We start from the raw sequence: 22,666 nt of genomic DNA, 5'->3' as shown, positions 1-22,666 counted from the left end.
CGGTCTGAGAGACATTTCTAGTGCTGGCTGGAGCTTGTATTTGGGTTAGGTATGCTTCCCCTTTTGGAAGGGGGTGCTATTTTCTGTACTTTGGGCAATAATCTGCTTCTATGCTGGTACTCGTAAGGAGAATTTCTACAGAATTAGAAATCATTAGATGCCCCAGTTGAAAACTGGGGCTTGTGAGACTGGTGTGGGGCATGCAGGGGAGCCTTGCAGAGGGCTCCACATCCCTCACTACGGGCTATCCCACGGGAGAGGAGCCATGGCACTGCCCGCAGTCACTGGAGCAGCACTCTCGGTGAGCGCCGCCGCCCGGCTCGCTCTCCCCGCACGGCGCCGTAGCGACCTGCGCCGCTCGCATGGTGAGCGCCTCTAACCGGCTCGCTTTGCCCGCACGGCGCCGTAGCGACCTGCGCCGCTCGCATGGTGAGCGCCGCCGCCCGGCTCGCTTTGCCCGCACGGCGCCGTAGCGACCTGCGCCGCTCGCTTCCCAGCCGCCCCTGCGCCGCGCCGGGGCTGGAGTGGCGGCGGAACCCGGGAGAGGAGGCCGGCGGAGGCCGGGCGGGCCGCAGCCATGCGGAGGTGAGCGGGCGGGGAGCGGGCCCGGTATGGGCTCTGGCTGTATTTTAGAACAGCCGGAGAGGAGCTGTGTCAGCCGTTCCCGCAGTGCCGGCGCGGCGGAGAGCGCACGCCTCGGGAAGCTGCTCCTGGCGGGCCCGCCGGGGGCACCAAACCCTCCTGGGCCCGGCGGCAGCCCTGCCGTGGCAGCGAACGCTCTCACTTAAAGCTCTGCTCGGGGTGCCGAGTCGGCTCAGAAGGGCTTCCCGGAGCTGGCGTGGGGTTCCCCTGCTGAGCCCGGTGGCCTGCTTCTGCGGCACCCAGGGCTCGGCAGGAGCCCGCGGTATAGGAGGCCTGTGCCTGCGGCACCCAGGGCTCGGCAGGAGCCCGCGGTATAGGAGGCCTGCTTCTGCGGCACCCAGGGCTCGGCAGGAGCCCGCGGTATAGGAGGCCTGCGCCTGCGGCACCCAGGGCTCGGCAGGAGCCCGCGGTATAGGAGGCCTGCTTCTGCGGCACCCAGGGCTCGGCAGGAGCCCGCGGTATAGGAGGCCTGCGCCTGCGGCACCCAGGGCTCGGCAGGAGCCCGCGGTATAGGAGGCCTGTGCCTGCGGCACCCAGGGCTCGGCAGGAGCCCGCGGTATAGGAGGCCTGCTTCTGCGGCACCCAGGGCTCGGCAGGAGCCCGCCGTATAGGAGCGCTGCCTCCGACAGAGGAATCAGCAGGGGCTCTGCTGCCTTGCACCAGTCCCTGCGGTGCGTGGGGTGACAAGTGGTGTCTGTGTGTCTGTTAAGAGTGAAAGCAGGTGACACCCGAAGGGGAAAGGGAGCTTTCCAGGCACTTGAAAGCACCTAAAGTATCTTCCTTTCCGTATTTGAGTGCTGCTCATTTTCACGGGATATTAGGGGTTGGAATGAACCCAAGGAGATCATCGGGTCCAGCTTCCTGGCCAGAGCAGGACTGTACAGTCTAGCACAGATCACAAAGGAACATGTCCTAACAGGCATTGGAAGTCTCCAGAGGAGACTCCACACCCTCTCTGGGGAGCCTGTTCCAATGCTCTGTGACCTGTACAGTAAAGAAGTTCCCACTTGCGTTGAGGTGAAACCTCCTGTGCTGCAACTTACACCCATTGCACCTTGTCCTATCCCAGGGAGCAGTGAGCAGAGCCTGTCCCCCCACTCCTGACCCCCAGCCCTCAGATAGTTACAGACATTTATTAAATCCCCTCTCACAGTCTTCTCCAGACTACACAGCCCCAGATCCCACATCTCTCCTCATAAAGCAGTGTTCCAGTCCCCTAATCATCCTCGTAGCCCTCTGCTGGACTCTCTCCAGCAGATCCCTGTCCCTCTTAAAGTGGGGAGCCCAAAACTGAACACAGTATTCAGGATGAGGTCTCACCAAGGCAGAGTTAGAGTGGAAGGAGAACCTCCCTTGATCTGCTGGATACATTCGTCTTAATACACTCCAAGATCCCTTTGTTCTTCTTGTCCACAAGGGGCCCTTGCTGTGCCGTGGTTAACTTGTTAGCCACCAGACCTCCTAGGTCCCTCTGCACAGGGCTGCTCTCCAGCAGATCACCTCCCAGCCTGTTCCTTTTCTCCCTGTATTTAATCGATTGACACTACCAGTGCCTGTTCAGATACAGACAGAGAAAGACTTTCCACCAATAAGTGTGATTTCCCCCCCCCTTTTAAAATGCATTTGTTACTATTAGAGGTGTATTTTTAATATTCTCAAAGCAGGCCCAAGTCTGTTGCTTTTCTAACTAGCATTAGTGGGAACTTTGGCCAAGTCAAGCAGGTTTTGTTCCTTGTTGTGCTTTTAAATCCTGTAAAATGTCAGGGAGGTAGAAAGGCTGTAGAGGTGGTGCTTCCTGAGCAGTGTTTGCCTTGCTGCCTTCCTGACCACCTCCATGCCAGTGGCATCCTGGCCTGCATCAGGAGCAGTGTGGCCAGTAGGACAAGGGAGGTTATTCTGCCCCTGTACTCAGCACTGGTCAGGCCACACCTTGAGTGCTGTGTCCAGTTCTGGGCCCCTCAATTCAAGAGAGATGTTGAGGTGCTGGAAGGTGTCCAGAGAAGGACAGCAAAGCTGGTGAGGGGCCTGGAACACAAACCCTATGAGGAGAGGCTGAGGGAGCTGGGGGTGTGCAGCCTGCAGAAGAGGAGGCTCAGGGGTGACCTCATTGCTGTTTACAACTACCTGAAGGGACATTGTAGCCAGGTGGGGGGTGGCCTCTTCTCCCAGGCCAATAGCAATAGAACAAGGGGACACAGTCTCAAGTTGTGCCAGGGGAAGTATAGGCTGGATGTTAGGAGGAAGTTGTTGGCAGAGAGAGTGATTGGCATTGGAATGGGCTGCCCAGGGAGGTGGTGGAGTGATCGTGCCTGGAGGTGTTCAAGCAAAGCTTGGATGAGGCACTTGGTGCCATGACCTAGTTGACTGGATAGGGCTGGGTGCTAGGTTGGACTGGATGACCTTGGAGATCTCTTCCAACCTGGTTGATTTTATGATTCTATGTTCATGTGTGCCCCAGGGTCAACAGCAGCCTGTCCAGTGATGAACTCCTCCTCGAAGACTTGGAGACAGAAGGAGAGAGGCAGCTGAAAAGCCTCCTTCACCATCAGCTTGATACCACTGCCTCTATTGAGCAGTAAGTCCTGATTTGGTTTGTGGAGTTGCTGCTGGAAAGGCTGGTGAGCAGAGTCTGGTCATACTAGGGCCAGCAGCACTGTCACCTCACAGTGAGGCTTCTGCACACAGGAGATGTTTGGTACAGGCTGCTGTCTACTAGAACAGCTGCATAAACCCTCCTTTGTTTGAGCCTCCTGCCCAGACACTGCAGCAGGAGTTAGGCACTGCTGGCTCTTGGAGTCAGTGCTATCAGTGACTCATTCTCACCACTGGATGAAAATAACCAGTTTGCCTAGGCCAGATGTAGGAGTTCCCAGACTGGAGAGCCTGTCTTCAAGAGGCTGGCCTGTGTTTGCACCTGTCCAGTGTTTAGTGTTAGAGTGTCACAACGTGCCTGGCGCAGCTTCCTGCTCTGTGGGATCTTGTGGGCTTGGAAACAGGTTGGGAGATCATGGCTCAGTTGTGTTTTGGAAATGCAGCATCTCTGCCTGGGTGCAACAGGAGCAAGCGTGGTTGTGAGGAGAGGCCAGCTCCTTACTGTTCCCCCAGTTTCTCTGTCCTAAGTTGTTTCTGCTGCTCTGTTGCTTTGGGTTACAGGTGCAAGTCGAAGCGGAGATGCTTCGCTCCTGCAGCCTTTTACAAGCCTTTTGGGGAAGAGGCTGCAGGGGCTTTGACGCTGTCACAGTTCCAGGCCCTGCAGGAGAGTGACAAAGAAACTGCCTCTCTCCGGGAGCTGGGGCTGTCTGACTCAGAGATCCTGCTCTGGAAGAACCGGGCTTCCACAGGGAAGGTAGGCATGCTCAGTGACATCCCACTGACCCTGTGGGCTGTAGAAGTTCAAGTCCTTTGTAAGCCCTCTGATAAAGAATGGATGCTCCATGTATCTCTTGTCTTCAGGCCAGAATAATCCTGCATTTCTTCTGGCCTGTTCTCTTTGGTGGAATGGTCTGTGCTCAAAGCTGTGGTGGAGACAAGAGTTGGGCCTTTGGAATACAGCAGGACTTGATTATATTCCTGTCTCTGCTTTGATGGTCTCAAGTAAATGGTGTTCCCTGTTTGCATAAGAAGGATTTAAAGGCTGGAAGAGGAAAAGGATGAAACATTTCAAAGCACCTCAAGCTCTTCCTTTCTGTATTCTGACACTTCTCTCTATTCCATGACTGGCTTGGGATAGCTGTCTTTAGGCAGGGGTTTGTGTGTTCTCCTCAGGGGCTTGTAGATGCTTCCAGGGATTCAGAATTATACTTGAAACAGCCATGTGAAAATAGCACTGCAGAGCTGCCACACCACATGTGTGATTGTAGTGATGCACCCTCTTTGGGTGCAGTTTGCAGCAGAACCATGCCAAAGAGGCTTCTCCCCTTCCCCTACCTTTACCCTTTCTTTCCTGTCCAAGGAACAAGCAGCTTTCAGGGTTGTCAGGTGTATTGGAATGTCCTGTTCTTAATTTGGTAAACCAAAAGGTGCAGAACAGGACTTGGGCTGACCCTTACCTTCTCTCTGTCTCTTCTCTTCCTGAGCGATAGCTGTGTGCAAGAGGAAGCTGTAGTAGTCATAGGTTTACCACCCTCCAGCTGAAGTCATTATTTGTTTTAGTGTTGAAATGCAAACCTAGCCCTGCTGTGGCCTTCCTTAAACCTTGCTTTAGTGAGCAGTGATGATAATTTAAGAGTAAAAATAAATATCAACAGTGCCAGCTGGTTTATTTGATATTAACTTAGTTCTGGAATGTCTAGGACAAGAAATTAGCAAGGAGAACATTACTCTGACAGAAAGAACCAGTGACATTAGAGTACATCTCGTATAGCTTGTGAGAGAAGAGGAATGTTTGGAGAGAAAGGCCAAGTCAGGTAGCAATGTGCTGCTTTGTGTGTGGAGGCCCAGAGTGAGAGGTCCCAGAAAAGAGGAGTCAGCTGAGACAGAGGAACTCAGTTTGCCCCTGGAGCTCTCAGCAAAGTACTGAGTGCAGGCTTCTGTTATTTTCAGCTGCTAAGTGGCAGCTTTTCTGAAAACAAAGTACTACAAATGATTTCCCGGAGTTGCTTTGCTGTATAAACAGCCTTTTGTGCCCCAGGGAAGCTGTGAAATGGTGAATGGAAACCATACAGATGTGGGCCCATGCAGTCAGGCGAGAAGGCAGAGCTACCCCTGGGAAAGTCTTTGTTAGATTGTGCTCAGTGCGGGGAGAAAGCCTGGATTCTTGCCTGAGGCAGAAGGATCTGCCACAACAATTCCTGAGCTCAAATTGAGAAAAGGAAATGCATCTACAGCTCCATAAAAGAGTGCTCTCTGGGTTCACCTGATAGAGGTGGATGTAGGAGCAGAAATGCCCCTCCAGAACTTGGGGCATGTCTGGTGAATGTTAGCAGTGCCCAGGCCTCATGCAGTGAAACTTTATCTATGCAGGAATACTCACCTGTAGCCAGGTTAGCTAAGGCTTGTGCTACAGTGGCTGGGTGGTTTCTGAGAGCTGACTTGCATGAAGCTGGTCAGGGGTCTAGTCCTCAGCACCCTTTGGTGCCAATGGCAGGTTGGGATCTACTTTTCATCAAATAAGGTTCTCTCAGTGACACCAGCATCATAAACCAAAAGCTTGATGGAAACTTGAGCTCAGGGATGCTACAGGTGTGGCAAGAGAAATGCCAAAGGGGTGTTGTGCTGTTATTCTAGGTGGCCTTAGAAAATGCCTGGAGCTGGCAGAGACAGGGACTGCTGGGACAGAGGGACACAAGCACCGTCAGACACTGAGGCCAGGGAAAGGAAGGCAGCACAGAAAGGTCAGGAGAAAGGGCCTGTTTCTCCACTTCTCTCAAGATCTGAGGTTTGCTGAGTGATTGTATTTCTGTTGAACCCTAACAGGACCTCTTGGTGACTTGCTCTTTGGGCCATGTTTGTAGCTGCAACAACTGGGGCACCAGGGCTGGAGCCTGTGAAGTTTGCTGGCTGAGTCTGTGAAAAGAAGGCATTTGCTGAGCAAAACTGTGCCTGTCTTCCAGGGCTCTGGGCTGGGAGCAGCCCCAGAGGCAACGCAGGAGCGACTCCATGCCATCCAGGAGAAGATGGAAGAGCGGCAGCGCATCCTGGCTCTGCCCCAGAGGTTTGCTGGCAGCAAGCAGCTGAGCCGCCGGGAGATGGAGATCGAGAAGGCGCTCTTCCAGGGCACTGACCGCCACTCCTTCCTCCGCGCGCTCTACCACCAAGGTTTGTGGGCTCGGGGCAGCTTCTGCCTTTGCTTCAGCATGGAGAGCTGGGGTGTGTGGGAGTCCAACACATTTCTGTCTGGCCTTCTGTCCCTGAAGATGTGCTGCTTTTCTGACACCGTGTGGGAGGAGATATTTTCTTCTCTTGCGTGAGCAAGCAGAGTGGGTTCTCTGAAGGGTTCGATACAGAGGCTTGTGAAGCCTGTCTGTGTTTGGAGAGCATAGATCTCATTGATGTGCTGCATGTACTGCAGGGCCCAACTAGGTACGTGGTAAGAGCAGCTGGGGTTATCACAGTATCACCAAGGTTGGAAGAGACCTCACAGATCATCAAGTCCAGCCCTTTACCACAGAGCTCAAGGCTAGACCATGGCACCAAGTGCCACGTCCAGTCCTGCCTTGAACAGCTCCAGGCATGGTGACTCCACCACCTCCCCGGGCAGCCTATTCCAGTATTGTCGTGGGGGTTCATTTGGGTTTTGGGGGAATGGAATATGAGGCCGAATTTTAAAAGGGTTTAAATAATTTAATAATATATACCCAAGGAATCCCCCCTCCCCAAACTTATTTACAGCTGCCCCACACAAGTTCTTTGTATGCGGTTGCGAGATTATATTACAGAATGTCTATGTACAGCAAATTGGGAATTCAGCAAAGGTTTGAAAGGATTTAGGAAGAGAGTCTGTGGCATGAAAGTGCCACTGGTAGGCTATTGAGAGTTATTCTGGCTTAGATCGAGTTTCTCAGTTACTCACTGGCCGGAGTCAGTTTTGATGGTCCCAAATATCGTGGGTTTGGACAATTCAGGAGTTATTGGGGTGCACTGTCTGGGGTTCCCACGGGTACGGTCATGCTGGGAACGGCGTCTGGAGAGAGTCATTGGACACTGGAATGGGCTGCCCAGGGAGGTGGTGGAGTCGCCATCCCTGGAGCTGTTCAAGGCAGGATTGGACGTGGCACTTGGTGCCATGGTCTAGACTTGAGCTCTGTGGTAAAGGGTTGGACTTGATGATCTGTGAGGTCTCTTCCAACCCTGATGATACTGTGATACTGTGTGATGCTGGAGCGGCGGCTGGCCGGGAGCGCCTTAGTCAGTTCCCCGGGCTGGTGCCGTGGGCTGTGGTCATGCAGCGGCAGTGGTCCCCAAAGGCGGCTAGAAGCGGCAGATGAGCGGGTGGCAAGGAGCGAGAGGCAAGATGCCAGGTAGGCAGGTAGGTAGGTAGCAGGGACGCTGGATTGTCCCCTTTTATGAGTTTTGACCCCGCGATTGATGGTCCTTGGGCCACACTTCTGTCCAATGAGGGCTTGGCAACAGGCCAAAACATACCAAATAAGGTGAAGTCCGAGGGTCCGGTACCCCCAAATATGGAGAGGGCTCAGGTGGGTTCTCCACCCTAGATGCGTGAGCTTATGTAACATGTTTACTTCAACCTCTGAGGAGGCAACCCAGACTGGAAGGCACCAAGGATATTGTGTCCTATTGTCCCCCTTAACTTGTTTACCCCAAGTATAGGCAGGGCAGCACCCTTCGGGGGGACAACATGTCCGGGCATGAATAGGTTCGTAAACATGTACATTTGAGGCCTGTGCAACCCTCCACCACAAGTATCCAATGACTCTCTCAGGGAAGAACTTTCTCCTCACCTCCAGCCTAAATTTCCCCTGGTGTAGCTTGAGGCTGTGTCCTCTCGTTCTGGTGCTGGCCACCTGAGAGAAGAGAGCAACCTCCTCCTGGCCACAACCTCCCCTCAGGTAGTTGTAGACAGCAATAAGGTCTGCCCTGAGCCTCCTCTTCTCCAGGCTAACCAATCCCAGCTCCCTCAGCTTCTCCTCGTAGGGCTGTGCTCAAGGCCTCTCCCCAGCCTCATTGTCCTTCTCTGGACATGCTCAAGCATCTCAATGTCCCTCCTAAACTGGGGGGCCCAGAACTGAACACAGCACTCAAGGTGAGGTCTAACCAGTGCAGAGTACAGGGGCAGAATGACCTCCCTGCTCCTGCTGACCACACCATTCCTGATGCAGGCCAGGATGCCACTGGCTCTCTTGGCCACCTGGGCACACTGCTGGCTCATGTTCAGGTGGGTATCAGTCAGCACCCCCAGTTCCCTCTCTGTTTGGCTGCTCTCAGCCACTCTGACCCCAGCCTGTATCTCTGTATGGGGTTGTTGTGGCCAAAGTGCAGCACCCTGCACTTGGAGCTATTGAAGCCATCCCCTTGGACTCTGCCCCTCTGTCCAGGCAGTCAAGGTCCTGCTGCAGAGCCCTTCTGCCCTCCAACCCAGACACATCTGCTTTGGTAGAGCCCAGAAGTCCCCACTGAACTGTGCCAAGTGACAGAAGGTGCCTGTGGGGGGCTAGAAATTACCCCTTCTCTGATTTAAATGCAGTCTAACAAGGATGAGAGGGGAGGCAAAGAGAGATAGCATGAAAGAGTGACTTTTTAAAGGCTCTTCTCAGCAGGTGAGGTGAAACTGGAGCCCAGCTGCCCTGTCCATGGGTTGAGAGCACTTCTTGCCCCAGCAGTGTTGTCCCCAAGCCTGTTAATGTAATGTGGCTTTCTGGATGGAGTGTCAAGTGTTCTCCAGAAATGGCAAAAACTGCTTCACTCTGCTTTAGCTGGGAAATGTAGTCGTGAAGCTCCAGCCCAGGCTGATTTTTGTGTGTAAGACAGTATTAAATGGAAGATGAGGAGGAACTTCTAAGTCTTAAAACACCACTTGGATCACTAAAAGAGAGGAGATTACTAAATAGAGTAGGTATCATTTGTCAGTTCATGCTATGGACCTTTAAACCTAGGAGTTTGTCCCTTGCAGCAAAAAGTTTGTTTCATCTTGCAGTGTAGAAAGGCAGCATGCAGGAGGAGGAAGGTGTGTTGAGGGAGTCACTGGAATGTGCTGAAATGAAGATGCAGATGAGCTGGGGAGAGATCTCTGGAAGAAGTGAGCTGTCTACAACGCACTGGTGGAACTGCTGCTCTCTGCAGGTTCATCCAGAGCTGGGACACCAGCACTTGCTGGCTGCTGGGGCTGTTTGTGTTTTAATTGACCTGCAGGACCTGCTTTGCAGATGCATGCATGGAGGCTGGGTCAGAACAGGATATCTCTTGTCTGTCTCTTCCTGCAGTGTCTGCATTTTCCAGGATATTGGTAGTCACATCGCCATGTTTCTCTGTTATGAATTAGATGACACTCAGAAGAGGGTAACAGATGAAAAGGACCCCATGGTTCATCTAGAGAGTGTTTACCAGGAGCTGCTGAGCAAGAAGTGCCCTGAAGAAGTCCAGCCTACCAAGAGTGATTCATGCTTGTGCTCTTCCCTGGTCCCACAGAGGCCTGTGGCTGAGGGCTCATCACTTCCAGACCAGGAAGAGCAGGCAGAACAGGTGAAAAGTCCCACCCTTCCTGCAGAAAGTTCCCACCAGTCCCCTTCAAAGGTGGTGATCATCAAAAACCCTGTAGAGTTTATCCCAGAAGAGGAGATCTGCAGGAACCGTCTCTCGGAGGAAGAACTGCGGAACATCCCCAAGTTCTCTTCCTACCATCCTGGGGAACCCAGTAAGGTATGCTGAGATGAAGCAGGATTTATTCTTCCTCACTAGCATGCCCTGAAGCTGCTTCAGCAGGCAGAGGTTCCTCTTTGCTATTGCTTGCAAGGTGCTTTGTTGATCCTTCCAGCCAAGGAAGAGCAGCCTCCTTTCTGGAAAGGGACCTTTGGCTCTGGAGGGAAGTTAACTTGGCCTGGCAAGGAGCTGTGCTCAGACCCCAGCCCTTCCTAGCTCTGGCAGGTCACTAGTCAGGATGTGCTCTGTGTGCTTGGGCATGGCTGATGCCAGCTGTGACTTTATTCAAACTGCTTAACTGGAGAATGTTGTCTTTTATGAATAACTGGAGCTGTCAGCACTTGGTGCAGGCAAGCATGATGATTCCTTGAGTCCAGAGCTGCCATTCTCTCTATGTCCACCTGTCCTCCAAACTCTGGAAAGGCAGAGGGGCTGAACTAATTAATAGCTTTGAAGTGTACAGACTTGGCAGCAGGTGCCTGTTTGCATGGCACAGGCTGGCTGCCCCTCTGTGTCTCTGTCACAGGTGCTGTATTTGAAGAACCTGGGCCCTCGAGTGGCAGTGCAGGACCTGGTGTCCTTATTTGCACGATTCCAGAAGGAGGACAGCCCACCCATCCAGTTCCGCCTGCTGAGTGGCCGGATGAGGGGCCAGGCTTTCATCACCTTCCCTGGTAAGTCACTGTCTTGTGCCTCTCACTTCTTCCCTGACCCACCGAGGGGCCACATCTTCCTGCAGAGCTCTGGCACCAGGCCTGCTCTCCAGAAGGAAAGAGGAGAGTTCACTCCATCTTCCCATCGCATTACAGTCTTTTCCCTGGGCTGGAAAGGAACTCATCAGCTGGAAGGGATGTGGCCTGCTACAGGTCACGTTTGTACTCAACATTCAGCATGGAGGGTCCCAGCAGTGCACTGTGTCGTGGTGTAGACTGAGGGCCTGTGAGCCAGGATTGTCTGTGTGAGCACTACGTGTGCCTGTACCAGAACTCACTGTGTAACTTGTGCCCGCCCTGCTCTCTCGTTGCAGATATTCAGTCAGCCCAGGATGCCATGCTCTTGGTGAACAGGTACAATCTCCAAGGGAAGCCACTGGTGATTGAATTTGGGAAAAGCAAGGGGCATTCATCAGAGGCTGACTCTGCCAGCCCTGCTGCTTCCTCTGATGGAGAGAACTCCACTGCCAAGTGAGAGATGGATAACCAAGAACCTTGTGGACTTGTGTGGGGCATGGGAACTCCTTGGCTGTAACTGGGACAGTGATGGACTGCTGGGAGTTAGCATGCAGATCCGTAAATCATGAAGTGGAGAAGGGAGAGAGCTGAGGACTAGGCTCTTCTTGAGAGAGATGGGCACTGTCTTTATACTGCAGGGGGTGTCCTGGCGTTTTCTTCCTGTTCTGCATGTGTATCTGCTCAGCTCTCTGTGGCAAGGAGGGAGGAAGCTGTGTAAATAAATTTATTTATTATGGTGTTCCCTTAGTGTGTGTTTGTTCACTTTTGTCCTGACCAAGTCTTCTGGAGCCAAGAGTGCTGTGCTCTGCAATGCAAGACTGTCAGCAGAGTTCAGTCCTGGCCTCTGCTGGGAGCTCCAGTACCTGACTGGTGCAGGGACTGGTGAGGATGCTGCTTTGTGTCTGGTGGCAGCAGGTATGTTGGTTTAGGACAAGAAAGAAGGTTGCACCTTTCCATCTAGACACTGTCTGCACAGATATCTAATTACACAGGTGCTTTATGGTTACAAATGTCTTGGCTCTTCACTATTGATCCCCATAAAGCCCTGTGGCATGGAGGGTGGTTGCTCTGGTAGGGTACCATTGTGGCAGATGCCATGGTTTGTCTGTTGACCTGTTGAGGATTTTTTTTGTGGACAAGGCAAGCTTCCCACCATATCCCAGAGCTCCTGGGAAAGCAGCAGCTGAGCTTTTAGTGATGGTGACTGAGGAGAAAAACACCCAGGCTCTTCCAGAAGAGACAGGTTGCAGGTGTCCTCTGCGTACCTCAGTCCAGCCTTGCAGCAAAGGGGAAGGTTCTCCCTGCTGCCCTTTCCTCCCCTAGGCTGTGCACCTGGTAAATACGCTTGCAACAAGCACACAGACCGACGTGACCGAGGCTGCGGTGGCTCTGCCAGGGCGGCGAGTCTGGTTCAGAGCAAACAGAGGCAGAGGGAGCTGCAGCGCTGTGAGCACCAGCCTTGCCCTGTCCAAACTCCAGAGAGGGCAGTGTGGGTGCAGGGTAGTCCTGGGCTGTGAGAAGGCCACGCTCTGCCCTGTCCCAGTGCAAGAATGGGGCAATGGCACAGGCAGGCCCCGGGGCTATTTTCAGCCCTAGCCTTGGGGGAGCCGCCCGGGCCTGGCAGGACACAGGGGCCCCGGAGAGCCCTGCCGGGGCTGCGGCTGCTGCTGCCCGTCCTCACCGTGAGGTTTGCTGGCGGGACCGCAGCCAGCCCGGCCTGGGCGCATTGCGGGGAGGGACAGAGGCCTCCCTGCGCTGCTCTCCGGCCGCGGTCAGCTCGCCGCGGCTGCCGCCGGGCGCCGCCGTTTCCCTGTCCGGTACCGGCTGCCGCTGGGCGCCGCCGTTTCTCTGTACGGCACCGGCTGCCGCCGGGCGCCGCCGTTTCCCTGTCCGGTACCGGCTGCCGCCGGGCGCCGCCGTTTCTCTGCACGGTACCGGCTGCCGCCGGGCGCCGCCGTTTCTCTGTCCGGTACCGGCTGCCGCCGTGCGCCGCCGTTTCCCTGTCCGGTACCGGCTGCCGCCGGGCGCCGCCGTTTCTCTGCACGGTACCGGCTGCCGCTGGGCGCCGCCGTTTCCCTGTCCGGTACCGGCTGCCGCTGGGCGCCGCCGTTTCTCTGTACGGCACCGGCTGCCGCCGGGCGCCGCCGTTTCCCTGTCCGGTACCGGCTGCCGCCGGGCGCCGCCGTTTCCCTGTCCGGTACCGGCTGCCGCCGGGCGCCGCCGTTTCTCTGTACGGCACCGGCTGCCGCTGAGCGCCGCCGTTTCTCTGTACAGCACCGGCTGCCGCCGGGCGCCGCCGTTTCCCTGTCCGGTACCGGCTGCCGCCGGGCGCCGCCGTTTCTCTGTACGGCACCGGCTGCCGCTGAGCGCCGCCGTTTCCCTGTCCGGTACCGGCTGCCGCTGGGCGCCGCCGTTTCTCTGTACGGCACCGGCTGCCGCTGGGCGCCGCCGTTTCCCTGTCCGGTACCGGCTGCCGCTGGGCGCCGCCGTTTCTCTGTACGGCTCCGGCTGCCGCTGGGCGCCGCCGTTTCTCTGTACGGCACCGGCTGCCGCTGGGCGCCGCCGTTTCCCTGTACGGCACCGGCTGCCGCTGGGCGCCGCCGTTTCTCTGTACGGCACCGGCTGCCGCTGGGCGCCGCCATTTCTCTGTACGGCACCGGCTGCCGCTGGGCGCCGCCGTTTCCCTGTACGGCACCGGCTGCCGCTGGGCGCCGCCATTTCTCTGTACGGAACCGGCTGCCGCCGGGCGCCGCCGTTTCTCTGTACGGCACCGGCTGCCGCCATGTCGCCGGTGGGAGAGGGAGGGCCCCGCGGGGCCGGGCTGCGGCCGCGGCCATCCGAGCCTACGCTGCAGCTGCTCCTAGAGGGTGACCCTTCCAGAAGGAGAGCTGCTGTGGCAGGATAGCCTGGACTGTGCTAGGCAGCGGCTGCTGCTCGGTGTTAGCCTGCAGCAGGGTCTCAGAGCTGTGGCTTGCCTTGGAGGCAGCCATCTCTGCCACAGGTAGTTGCCACAGTGGAAGGGACCTCCACAGGCCACCTAGGCCAGCCCCCTCTGCAGCCAGCGGGGACATCCGCAACTCTGTCGGGTTGTCTAGAGCCCTGCAGAGCCTCACCTTGAATAGCTGCCCTGGCAGGGGGCTTGGACTCGATGATCTCTTTGGGTCCCTTCCAACCCTGGTGATCCTCTGATCTCCAGGGATGGGCACTCAACTACCTCCCTGGGCCACCTGTCCCAGTACCCTCAGTATAAAGAACTTGTTCCTAACATCCAGTCTAAATCTGCTCTTTTCTACTTTGAAGCCATTGCCCCTGGTCCTGTCAGAGAATATAGAATCATAGAATCAACCAGGTTGGAAGAGACCTCCAAGATCATACAGTGCAACCTAGCACCCAGCCCTAGCCAGTCAACCAGACCATGGCACTAAGTGCCTCATCCAGGCTTTGCTTCAACACCTCCAGGGACGGTGCCTCCACCACCTCCCTGGGCAGCCCATTCCAATGCCAATCACTCTGACAACAACTTCCTAACAACAAGCCTGTACTTCCCCAGCACAACTTGAGACTGTGTCCCCTTCTTGTGTTGCTGGTTGCCTGGGAGAAGAGGCCACCCCCACCTGGCTACAGCCTCCCTTCAGGTAGTTGTCATTTCTGGCCTTTGTGAACAGTCTCCACCCTTCTCGTAGGCCCCTTTAGCTACTGGAAGGTTGTGATGAGGTCTCCCACGTTGTAGTCTGTTAGTTAAAGCTGCCTGTGCTCTGATTCCTGTAGGCAAAAGCTTCAGCACTGTGTCCAAAACACCTTTACAGAGAGATCTGAGAAGTGGTTGTACCTCACATGTGCTGTTGACATGCCACACACAGGCCATGGTTCTGCTGTCAACCTTTGTGTCGGGGATTTCGGGTGTCAACACTACCTCAAGGGCTACTCATTTCATTTTTGGCTGTTGTTGTTCTGAACAGAATGGGTTAAAGCAGCTTCTTCCCTTCTTTTCTGGCCTCTGGTGAAGGGAGGAGGTGTAGGTGTGATTGGTGGCATTTAATGCAAGGTACTGAGTCAAGTGCACAAAGAAAGCTTTGAGGAAGGCAAAGAGTACCAGTCGGAGAGATCTGTGCTCAAGGATGCTGCTTGGAGAGGGTGTTGCTGTAATACAGCCTTTGTTCTGAGCACTGCACATGTTCTTGGGTCTGTTTGTTGTGAAGTAACCCCAGACTGGCTCATTTTGCTCTTTCTCTAGAGAACATGGATGATTTTATCCTGAAAGTCTGGTGCAAACATATAGCCCTGAGCTGAGGAATGGATGCAGTCTCTGTGTTCTTCCAGCTCATTCCCTCATAAGATTCCAGCCCTGAGGAGACTCCTCCAAGATAAAATGGAGTTTGTGTTCCATGTATGTTTTAGCAGAGCTGACCAATCTGAGAACACATCTACAAGAAAAGTTAGATGCTCATGGGGACCCTTGAGTTAAGCAGTGCAGCAGAAACAGGCAATCATAGAACCATAGAATCAAGCAGGTTGGAAGAGACCTCCAAGCTCATCCAGTCCAACCTAGCACCCAGCCCTAGCCAGTCAACCAGACCATGGCACTAAGTGCCTCAGCCAGGCTTTGCTTCAACACCTCCAAGGACGGTGCCTCCACCACCTCCCTGGACAGCCCATTCCAATGCCAATCACTCTCTCTGACAACAACTTCCTCCTAACATCCAGCCTAGACCTGCCCCGGCACAACTTCACACTGTGTCCCCTTGTTCTGTTGCTGGTTGCCTGGGAGAAGAGACCAACCCCCACCTGGCTACAGCCTCCCTTCAGGTAGTTGTAGACAGTGATGAGGTCACCCCTGAGCCTCCTCTTCTCCAGGCTGCACACCCCCAGCTCCCTCAGCCTCTCCTCATAGGGTTTGTGTTCCAGGCCCCTCAACAGCCTTGTTGCCCTTCTCTGGACACCTTCCAGCACCTCAGCATCTCTCTTGAATTGAGGGGCCCAGAACTGGACACAGCACTCAAGGTGTGGCCTGAGCAGTGCTGAGTACAGGGGCAGAATAACCTCCCTTGTCCTACTGGCCACACTGTTCCTGATGCAGGCCAGGATGCCATTGGCTCTCTTGGCTACCTGGGCACACTGCTGCTTCATCTTCAGCCTACTATCTGTCAGTACCCCCAGGTCCCTCCAGGCACCAGCTCCTAACCTCTATGGAGGCTCTGGTTTGGAGGGCTCTGGAGACAGCAGGTCAACAGAACAAGGGGACACAGTCTCAAGTTGTGCTGGGAGAGGTATAGGCTGGATGTTAGGAGGAAGTTATTCACAGAGTGATGTGCCATGGTCTAGTTGATTGGACAGGGCTGGGTGGTTGGTTGGATTGGATGATCTTAGAGGTCTCTTCCAACCTGGTGGATTCTGTGAATCTAAGGTGCATTGAGGAGTGACTTCATAAAAGAACATAATGGGCTTCTTCCCTCATCTGCTGACTCTTAACTTCTTCAGGCCTGGCAAAGCTCTTTTTATCTTGATGATGAATATAGTTCATGTGCAGACAACCTCCTCCCCCTTCAGGTGGAGAAAACTGAGTTTGTGAAATGCCAGCAGGAGCTGGTGGTGCTCAGAGCTCAGGCGGTGGAAGGTTTGCCCTGCAGCAGGAAGTATATGTGTACTGCTAGGTTGTGCAGCAGATGAAAGCAAAGCTGGGGAGGTCTGCAAGGAAGGCTGAACTGACAGAGGGGCTTCCTGCCCTGCTTTGAGTTAAAACAGAATTAATTCTGTTCAGTGCTTTTGCTTTTCAGTTAAGTCTCTTCTAAGTAACAGCTATTTTTTCAGGCAATGTCTCCTAGGAGTGATAATGCTCCATGTTTATGGTTACTGCTAGGGATTGGAATGCAGAAAAGCTTTTGCTTATACTTGCTCCTATGGAGACCAAGGTCACTACTAAGTCTTGTCTACCATGTTGGGCACTCAGAAAGTAAAAGGCTGCAGCTGGGAGGAGCAGACAGTTCAGCTGGCCTTAAACTAAGCCACAAGGGATTCTGTTCCCTGGGTGCCATTTTCAGTGAATCCAAATAATTGATTTGGCTTCAAAGATGCTTTGTCCTTGTTGTATCTGTCCTATACTGTGACACCTTGTTGCTGGATCCCTTGCACAATGTAATGGAGACAACATCCCTGGTAGTCAAATGGGCATTAGAGAGGCTGGGAGCTGCTGTGTGCTGGTTGAGTCCCCAGGATGGTTATTGCAGGGGGAGCTTGATTTAATGTCTAGCTGGTGGAACCTACACAGGAAAAAAATCTCAGTTGCTTTCCTGTGCCTCTTTCCTGTGGTGCAGATGACACATGGAGGGCTGTTGTTCACACTTCTTAAAGCTCACATCTTCCCTAGGTGTCATCCTCTGCAGCAATGTCCTGGCCTGTCTGGACCAGCAGTTTCAGCTGCACTGTGAAACTGCAGGCTGAAACAAAAGGTGCTTATGGGACTGCTGCTTTCACCCTTCTCTCAGATGACTGCAGTACGAAGGGGAGAGAAAACCCCAGGAGAAAACAAAGACATCTTAACAGCAAGGTAAGTGGTAGATTGTAGGGTACTGCCCTACATGATGCTCTGTCTTCTGTCCCTTGTTTGGTGTTTGTACTGAGGCTGTGTGGAGGGCCTTGATAAGATGAAGTTTGCTGGAAGGAGCCCTGGCCAGAGCTTGTGGATCTGTCCTGGGTGGTCTTCCTTTTTGAGAGAGGGGTCTGCAGGACTCAAAAGCTCCCTTGTCTTCCTTTGCTCAGACAGAGAAGGGGAGCAGGATGAAACAGGAGGAATACAAATCGTTACCACGTCGACGTTTTTAACGCCTCCTGGTTTCCATGTATCAGCGTTAACACCTTCACACCGTTGCCACCTAAAAGAATCGCCATCCATGCAGCTCTCCATGCCTGTGGATGGCAGCTGACATGATGCCTGTCCACCGCTGAAGCATTCAGCTCTGTGAATGGCTCTGCACAGGGGACATCTTTAGCCGTGAGAAGCCAGATCACTTTCAGGCTTCCAGCAAGGAAGCAGGTTTTTGGCCGAGGTGATTTCTCTTTAGCTTTGTGGAGGAGGTGAGATGTGATTTATTGCTTTGTTTTCGCCGTCTCTCTTTCACCCTCTCCCGAAACCCTCACTGCTCGTGTGGTGAGCGAGCAGTGTGGGCTGCTCCCACACGGTGGCACTCCTTGCCTGGCTGCGGGGTTGCAGGGCTGTGTCCCGCACTTGTCCCTTCTGCCTGGCCACTGGGCTCGCCCACCAGTTGCGCAGGGAATGCCTGGGTTGGCAGGAGAGCAGTCGAGTGGACCTTGGCATCTCTCTGTGCCCTTCTACACGTGCTGCAGCTGGCTGGTGGATCACAAATCTATCTAGCTGACCTTCTGTCCTACCTCTGTTCCGCCTTGCATTAGCCTGAGGAGGGAAAAGGCCACTGGGTTACACCAGTTTCGACAATGTGGTGTGATAAGAACAGTTCTCAAGCCTAGCTGGCTCAAAGCAGTAATCCTCAGAGCTGCTTCTCTCGTTGTGATAGTGGGCCAAAGACTCCTGCTGCTCCTGTTTTTTCCTGCTTCAGTTCTCCCCCAGGACTCTCTTGTTTCTCCTCCCTGCTCCCAGGCTGAACTCCTTTTTCCAAACACGAGTGCTCTACAGCACCTCCAGCAAGCTCTGTCAACGTCATTGCCTTTCAACCCTGTTCATCTCTTCCAACATCCCTATAACTCCCCCACACTCTGCCTTTTCCTCTGCTTCTCCTTGTGCCTGCATTCCTTGTCCTGTTGGGAAACTATCCTAGGGCCTGGTCCATAAGGTAGGCTAGTAGATGGCCTGGCCTTTCCCTTCTTGACATCAGGCTTTTGATTGCCTCACAAATGGGTCAGGTATCCAGGACTCTAACAGGCACAAGACCTGTTGGGCATTGTGGGAAAACACAGTCTAAATGATTTTATGAGTGAAGAAGCCTGGAATGGCAGCCTATCAGAAGGCTGCTGGGAGATCCTGCTGGTGGCTGCCCAGCTCCTGGTCCAAGAGGGTGCAGCTCAGGCACTCCTCTGTGGCTGTGCTGGAGTACTTTGGTACAATTGACTGGCTCAGCCTAGAGCAGAGTGGTGCTGAGGTCTGGGATTTCAGCCTTTTCACTCTGGGAAGCAGTCTCAAATCCATAGGTCTGATCAGCCCACGCAGCAGCTAAACTGGGTCCTTGCCTGTGTTTTCCTCTTGAGCGTGTCTGTTTGTTTGTTAAATAATGTAGCAACACAAGGTTCCTTGAACTAAATTTATCTTCCTGTGTAACTATGGGAACAGCCAATGGTATGATGACGCTGGGGCTCACAGGCACATCTACTGCAAGGCTCTGGGCTGGCATAGCTGAGCCTAGCATCTTTCAGCAGATGCTGTCCTGAATGGGAGCTTTGACTTGCACCTTTCTCTTTAGAATTGTTTTCTTCTAGGAAGCATGATGACCTTCCTTCTAATCTAGGAAATGGTGAGGGTGATGGGATGTTTGGAGGAAGACATGGGCTCCAAGAGCAGCCAGGCATGCCATAGGCCCAAGTATGTTGCAGTTAATTCCTTGTCCTGCCTCCAGAATGGTACATGGAAAGAAACTAAGGACAAGTGCATGTAGTTTAATATTGTCTGTGCCTGTACTTGCAGCTCAGAAGCTTCCTGAATCAAACATGGTTTCCTGCAGGGGTAAAATAACTGCCTGAAAGGAACTGGGGAGAAACCCCCTTTATAGTCATGCATCCACTGCATATTCTCTTGCCCACATGGTGGATCTGGGGAAGAGATTGCATGAGTGGCCAGCACAGCATTGCTGCTTTGACTCACACAATTTCTCTTGGAAAGGCATGAAACCAACAGCTTGGGTGGTATAGAATCATAGAATCATAGAATCAGCCAGGTTGGAAGAGACCTCCAAGATCATCCAGTCCAACCTATCCCCCAGCCCTATCCAGTCAACCAGACCATGGCACTAAGTGCCCCAGCCAGGCTTTTCCTGAACACCTCCAGGCACGACCACTCCACCACCTCCCTGGGCAGCCCATTCCAATGCCAATCACTCTCTCTGCCAACAACTTCCTCCTAACATCCAGCCTATACTTCCCCCAGCACAACCCTGTGTCCCCTTGTTCTGTTGCTGGTTGCCTGGCAGAAGAGGCCACCCCCTATCTGGCTACAATGTCCCTTCAGGTAGTTGTACACAGCAATGAGGTCACCCTTGAGCCTCCTCTTCACCAAACCTGTAGTGTATGCTGCCTATAAGTCAGAGCTGAGCAACACAGCTCTGTGGACAGAGTGCCCCATCCTGTGTGGTAAGGGCTGTGCCAGGTCCTTTTCCTGGCTGGACTGACACACAACCACAGGACTTACTTTGATGCTTGCTGGTGGAGATGAAAAGGATGTGTCTCTACAACTGTTGTTTTCCCCTGCAGTCTGTAGGTGCTGTGTCTACCATTCCTGATTTCCTGTCTAGTTGAATCCTGTTATATTTTCAGCTTGTGTTTATAGATCTCAGAGCTGTTTCTTTGGCTTCTCTTGACAGTTTCAGATTGTGCTGTCTGCATTTTCAGGTCAGTACTGCAGGGCAAGTGGTAACCCTTGAGCTTGAAGGTGGATCCCTTCTCTCCCTCCATTCACCATTTCTTCTCTCCCTTTGTGTTTGGTTGTTTGCTTTTGACATCTCATTAGCTGGTCCCCGAAGCACAGCACTGTGCTCCCCTCACATTTAATTTTCAATAGAGCTCTTGAGGAGATTGAGTCTGTACCAGACTATCCCAATGAGTTCAAGTTTTGCTTTCACAGTGTTTGGGACACTTGCCTTGATTTGTATACCTGCCTGAAATATGGGCTCTGAGATGCAGAATACCCAGTGGGCTTAGGGAGCTAGCATGCATCTGATCATACTAGCAAGTTTGATCCCAAAAGCTAGGCAGTCTTTGAAGCATCTACCTTGGGCAAAGTAAGACACAGACCTTTATTTTCCTCACCAAAACTGCTTCTAAAGCAGGAAATGCCCACACATCTTTCAGGCTTCATCTCCAATGCACTTCACAGCACATATGTGTTGAGCTAGTAATCTTAGCTGCTGCTGCTGCTGCTTCTCTTTGCATCTTGTTTATTCTATCCCATTATAACTACCTGTGGGATCTAAGCTTTGTGCCCAATGCTATGTGATTCCATTTGTTATTTAGAAGATTGCTTACAGATATCTCCAGTGTTTGGCAGGTCATGTGCAGAGCCCTTGAGTTTCATCCTATCTCTGGGAGGGAGCCATGGTACAGCCTGTACGACTCAGAGATCCTCCTGATTAATTCCTGCCACTCAGGAAAAGGAGAAGGTGTTTGCATCATGTACAGAAAACAGACACCCAGACCTCAGTGATAGGAATGGGCTTTCAGTGAGGAGGTGGTGAGCAAAGGGCACAGGTTTAACAGCTTGTGAACAGTTAGCAGGCTTCATACTCTCATCTCTTTGTGTCATGATACCAACCAGGCAAAATATATACTCCTTCCAGTAGAATGGGAGTCTTTAAAGGAGTAACACAGAAACAGCTCTGTGATGCTCCCTAAATTGCAGAATGCCAGAATCAGGTTGGAAAAAACCTTCATGATTGAGATCAACCTATCACCTAATTAACTAAGGTTCTAATTAACTAAGCCATAGCACTAAGTGCCTCATCCAGCCTCTTTTTAAACACCTCCAGGGATGGTGACTCCACCACCTCCGAGGGCAGCCTATTCCAATGGCAATCACTGTTGCTGTGAAGAACTTCCTCCTAACATCCAGTCTAAACCTGCCCATAGCTTTAGGCTATGTCCTCTTGTTCTGTCACTGGTTGCCTGGCAGAAGAGACCAACCCCTGCCTGGCTACAACCTCCTTTCAGGTACTTGTAGGGAGCAATGAGGTCTCCACTGAGCCTCCTCTTCTCCAGGCTGAACAAGCTCAGCTCCTTCAGCCTCTCCTCGTAGGGCTTGAGCAGTGATTCCTTTTCCTTAGATAAGCTGCTATCAAAGTGCCTTGTTTTGAAACTTGGCACTTCTGCATCTTTCAAATCTCACTCAGCAGTGCCTGTGCCAGAAGGTTGATGCCGTAGTAGCTTGGAGGGGATTAAGTTGTGTACTGAAGATAAACACTTACTGCAGGTGAGGAGGTCAGAAAAGCATCTCAAAGATACTTTGTCTTGGCAAAGCTTTCTCCTCCCAGACCTCTCTGCATTCTTCCTGTCAGTACCATGGCAAATCTTTCTCCTCCTAGAGCTTTCTGAGTCCTCTGTGTCAGTCCCATGCTGTGTCCAGGAAGTCTTGAGGCTGTAGCAGGGAGCCCTGGCAAGACTCAGAGGGAAAAACCCAGCCTGTACTGCCCTTGCTTCCCAGTGCTTTCTGAAAGGAGTGCAGGAACATGCAGGTGACATGGGGAGACAGGGAAGACAGTGCTGTGTTTGCCCTTGGCTCATGCTGCCATGGGCAGTACAGCTCTCTTTGTCCTACCTGTGAGCTAGGAGCTTTAATGTTGTGGTTTGTGGGTAACCCTCCTCTGCTTTGCAAAGATCTCCCATGGGAAGGAGTAGCTGTGGTCAGGGACACATGAGGATAAGATTGGGCTGCCTTTACAAAGTGTTTTGCCCTGGTTAATCCTTATTTTTTCTTGCCCTGAGGCATTTAGCCAGGAGTACTGGAGTTGGATGGATCAGCTGCTTCTGCCTTTGTGGTAAAGCTTTGCTATTTTCAACTGCAGACTTAAAGGCAGAAATCAGCCTGTGGGGCTTACACAGAATGCTAGTCACCCTGGCACGCCTGAGGGAGAGGATGGTGCAGTTCTGTGAAGGAGCCATGGCTCGTGGCAAGACCCTTTCTTGTGGGCAGGCCCTGGCATGTCAGCTACAGGGACAGGTCTCCTGTAGCCAGCTCTGCCTGAGGAGACAGAAATGCCATGAGTGTTAGCAGGCTTCTGGCAGCAGCACTTCTCACATCTCCTTTC

General features: G+C 53.2%; 1 protein-coding gene across 1 annotated transcript; it reads left to right on the top strand.

The window, feature by feature from the left end:
• Positions 1-517: 517 nt before the first annotated feature.
• RBM41 (RNA binding motif protein 41) lies at positions 518-11,427 on the top strand. The gene is made up of 7 exons (XM_064159624.1): positions 518-585; positions 3,101-3,217; positions 3,796-3,988; positions 6,195-6,399; positions 9,581-9,957; positions 10,484-10,631; positions 10,985-11,427. Exons 1-7 carry the CDS (start codon positions 578-580, stop codon positions 11,143-11,145), a joined length of 1,209 nt encoding a protein of 402 aa, XP_064015694.1. The 5' UTR covers positions 518-577; the 3' UTR covers positions 11,146-11,427.
• The last annotated feature ends 11,239 nt before the right edge of the window (positions 11,428-22,666 follow it).

This window comes from Pogoniulus pusillus, chromosome 19 (assembly GCF_015220805.1).
Source record: "Pogoniulus pusillus isolate bPogPus1 chromosome 19, bPogPus1.pri, whole genome shotgun sequence".
Lineage (NCBI taxonomy): Eukaryota > Metazoa > Chordata > Aves > Piciformes > Lybiidae > Pogoniulus > Pogoniulus pusillus.
Note: the sequence above shows the minus strand (reverse complement) of the source record. Positions and strands in the feature narration are given on the sequence as shown.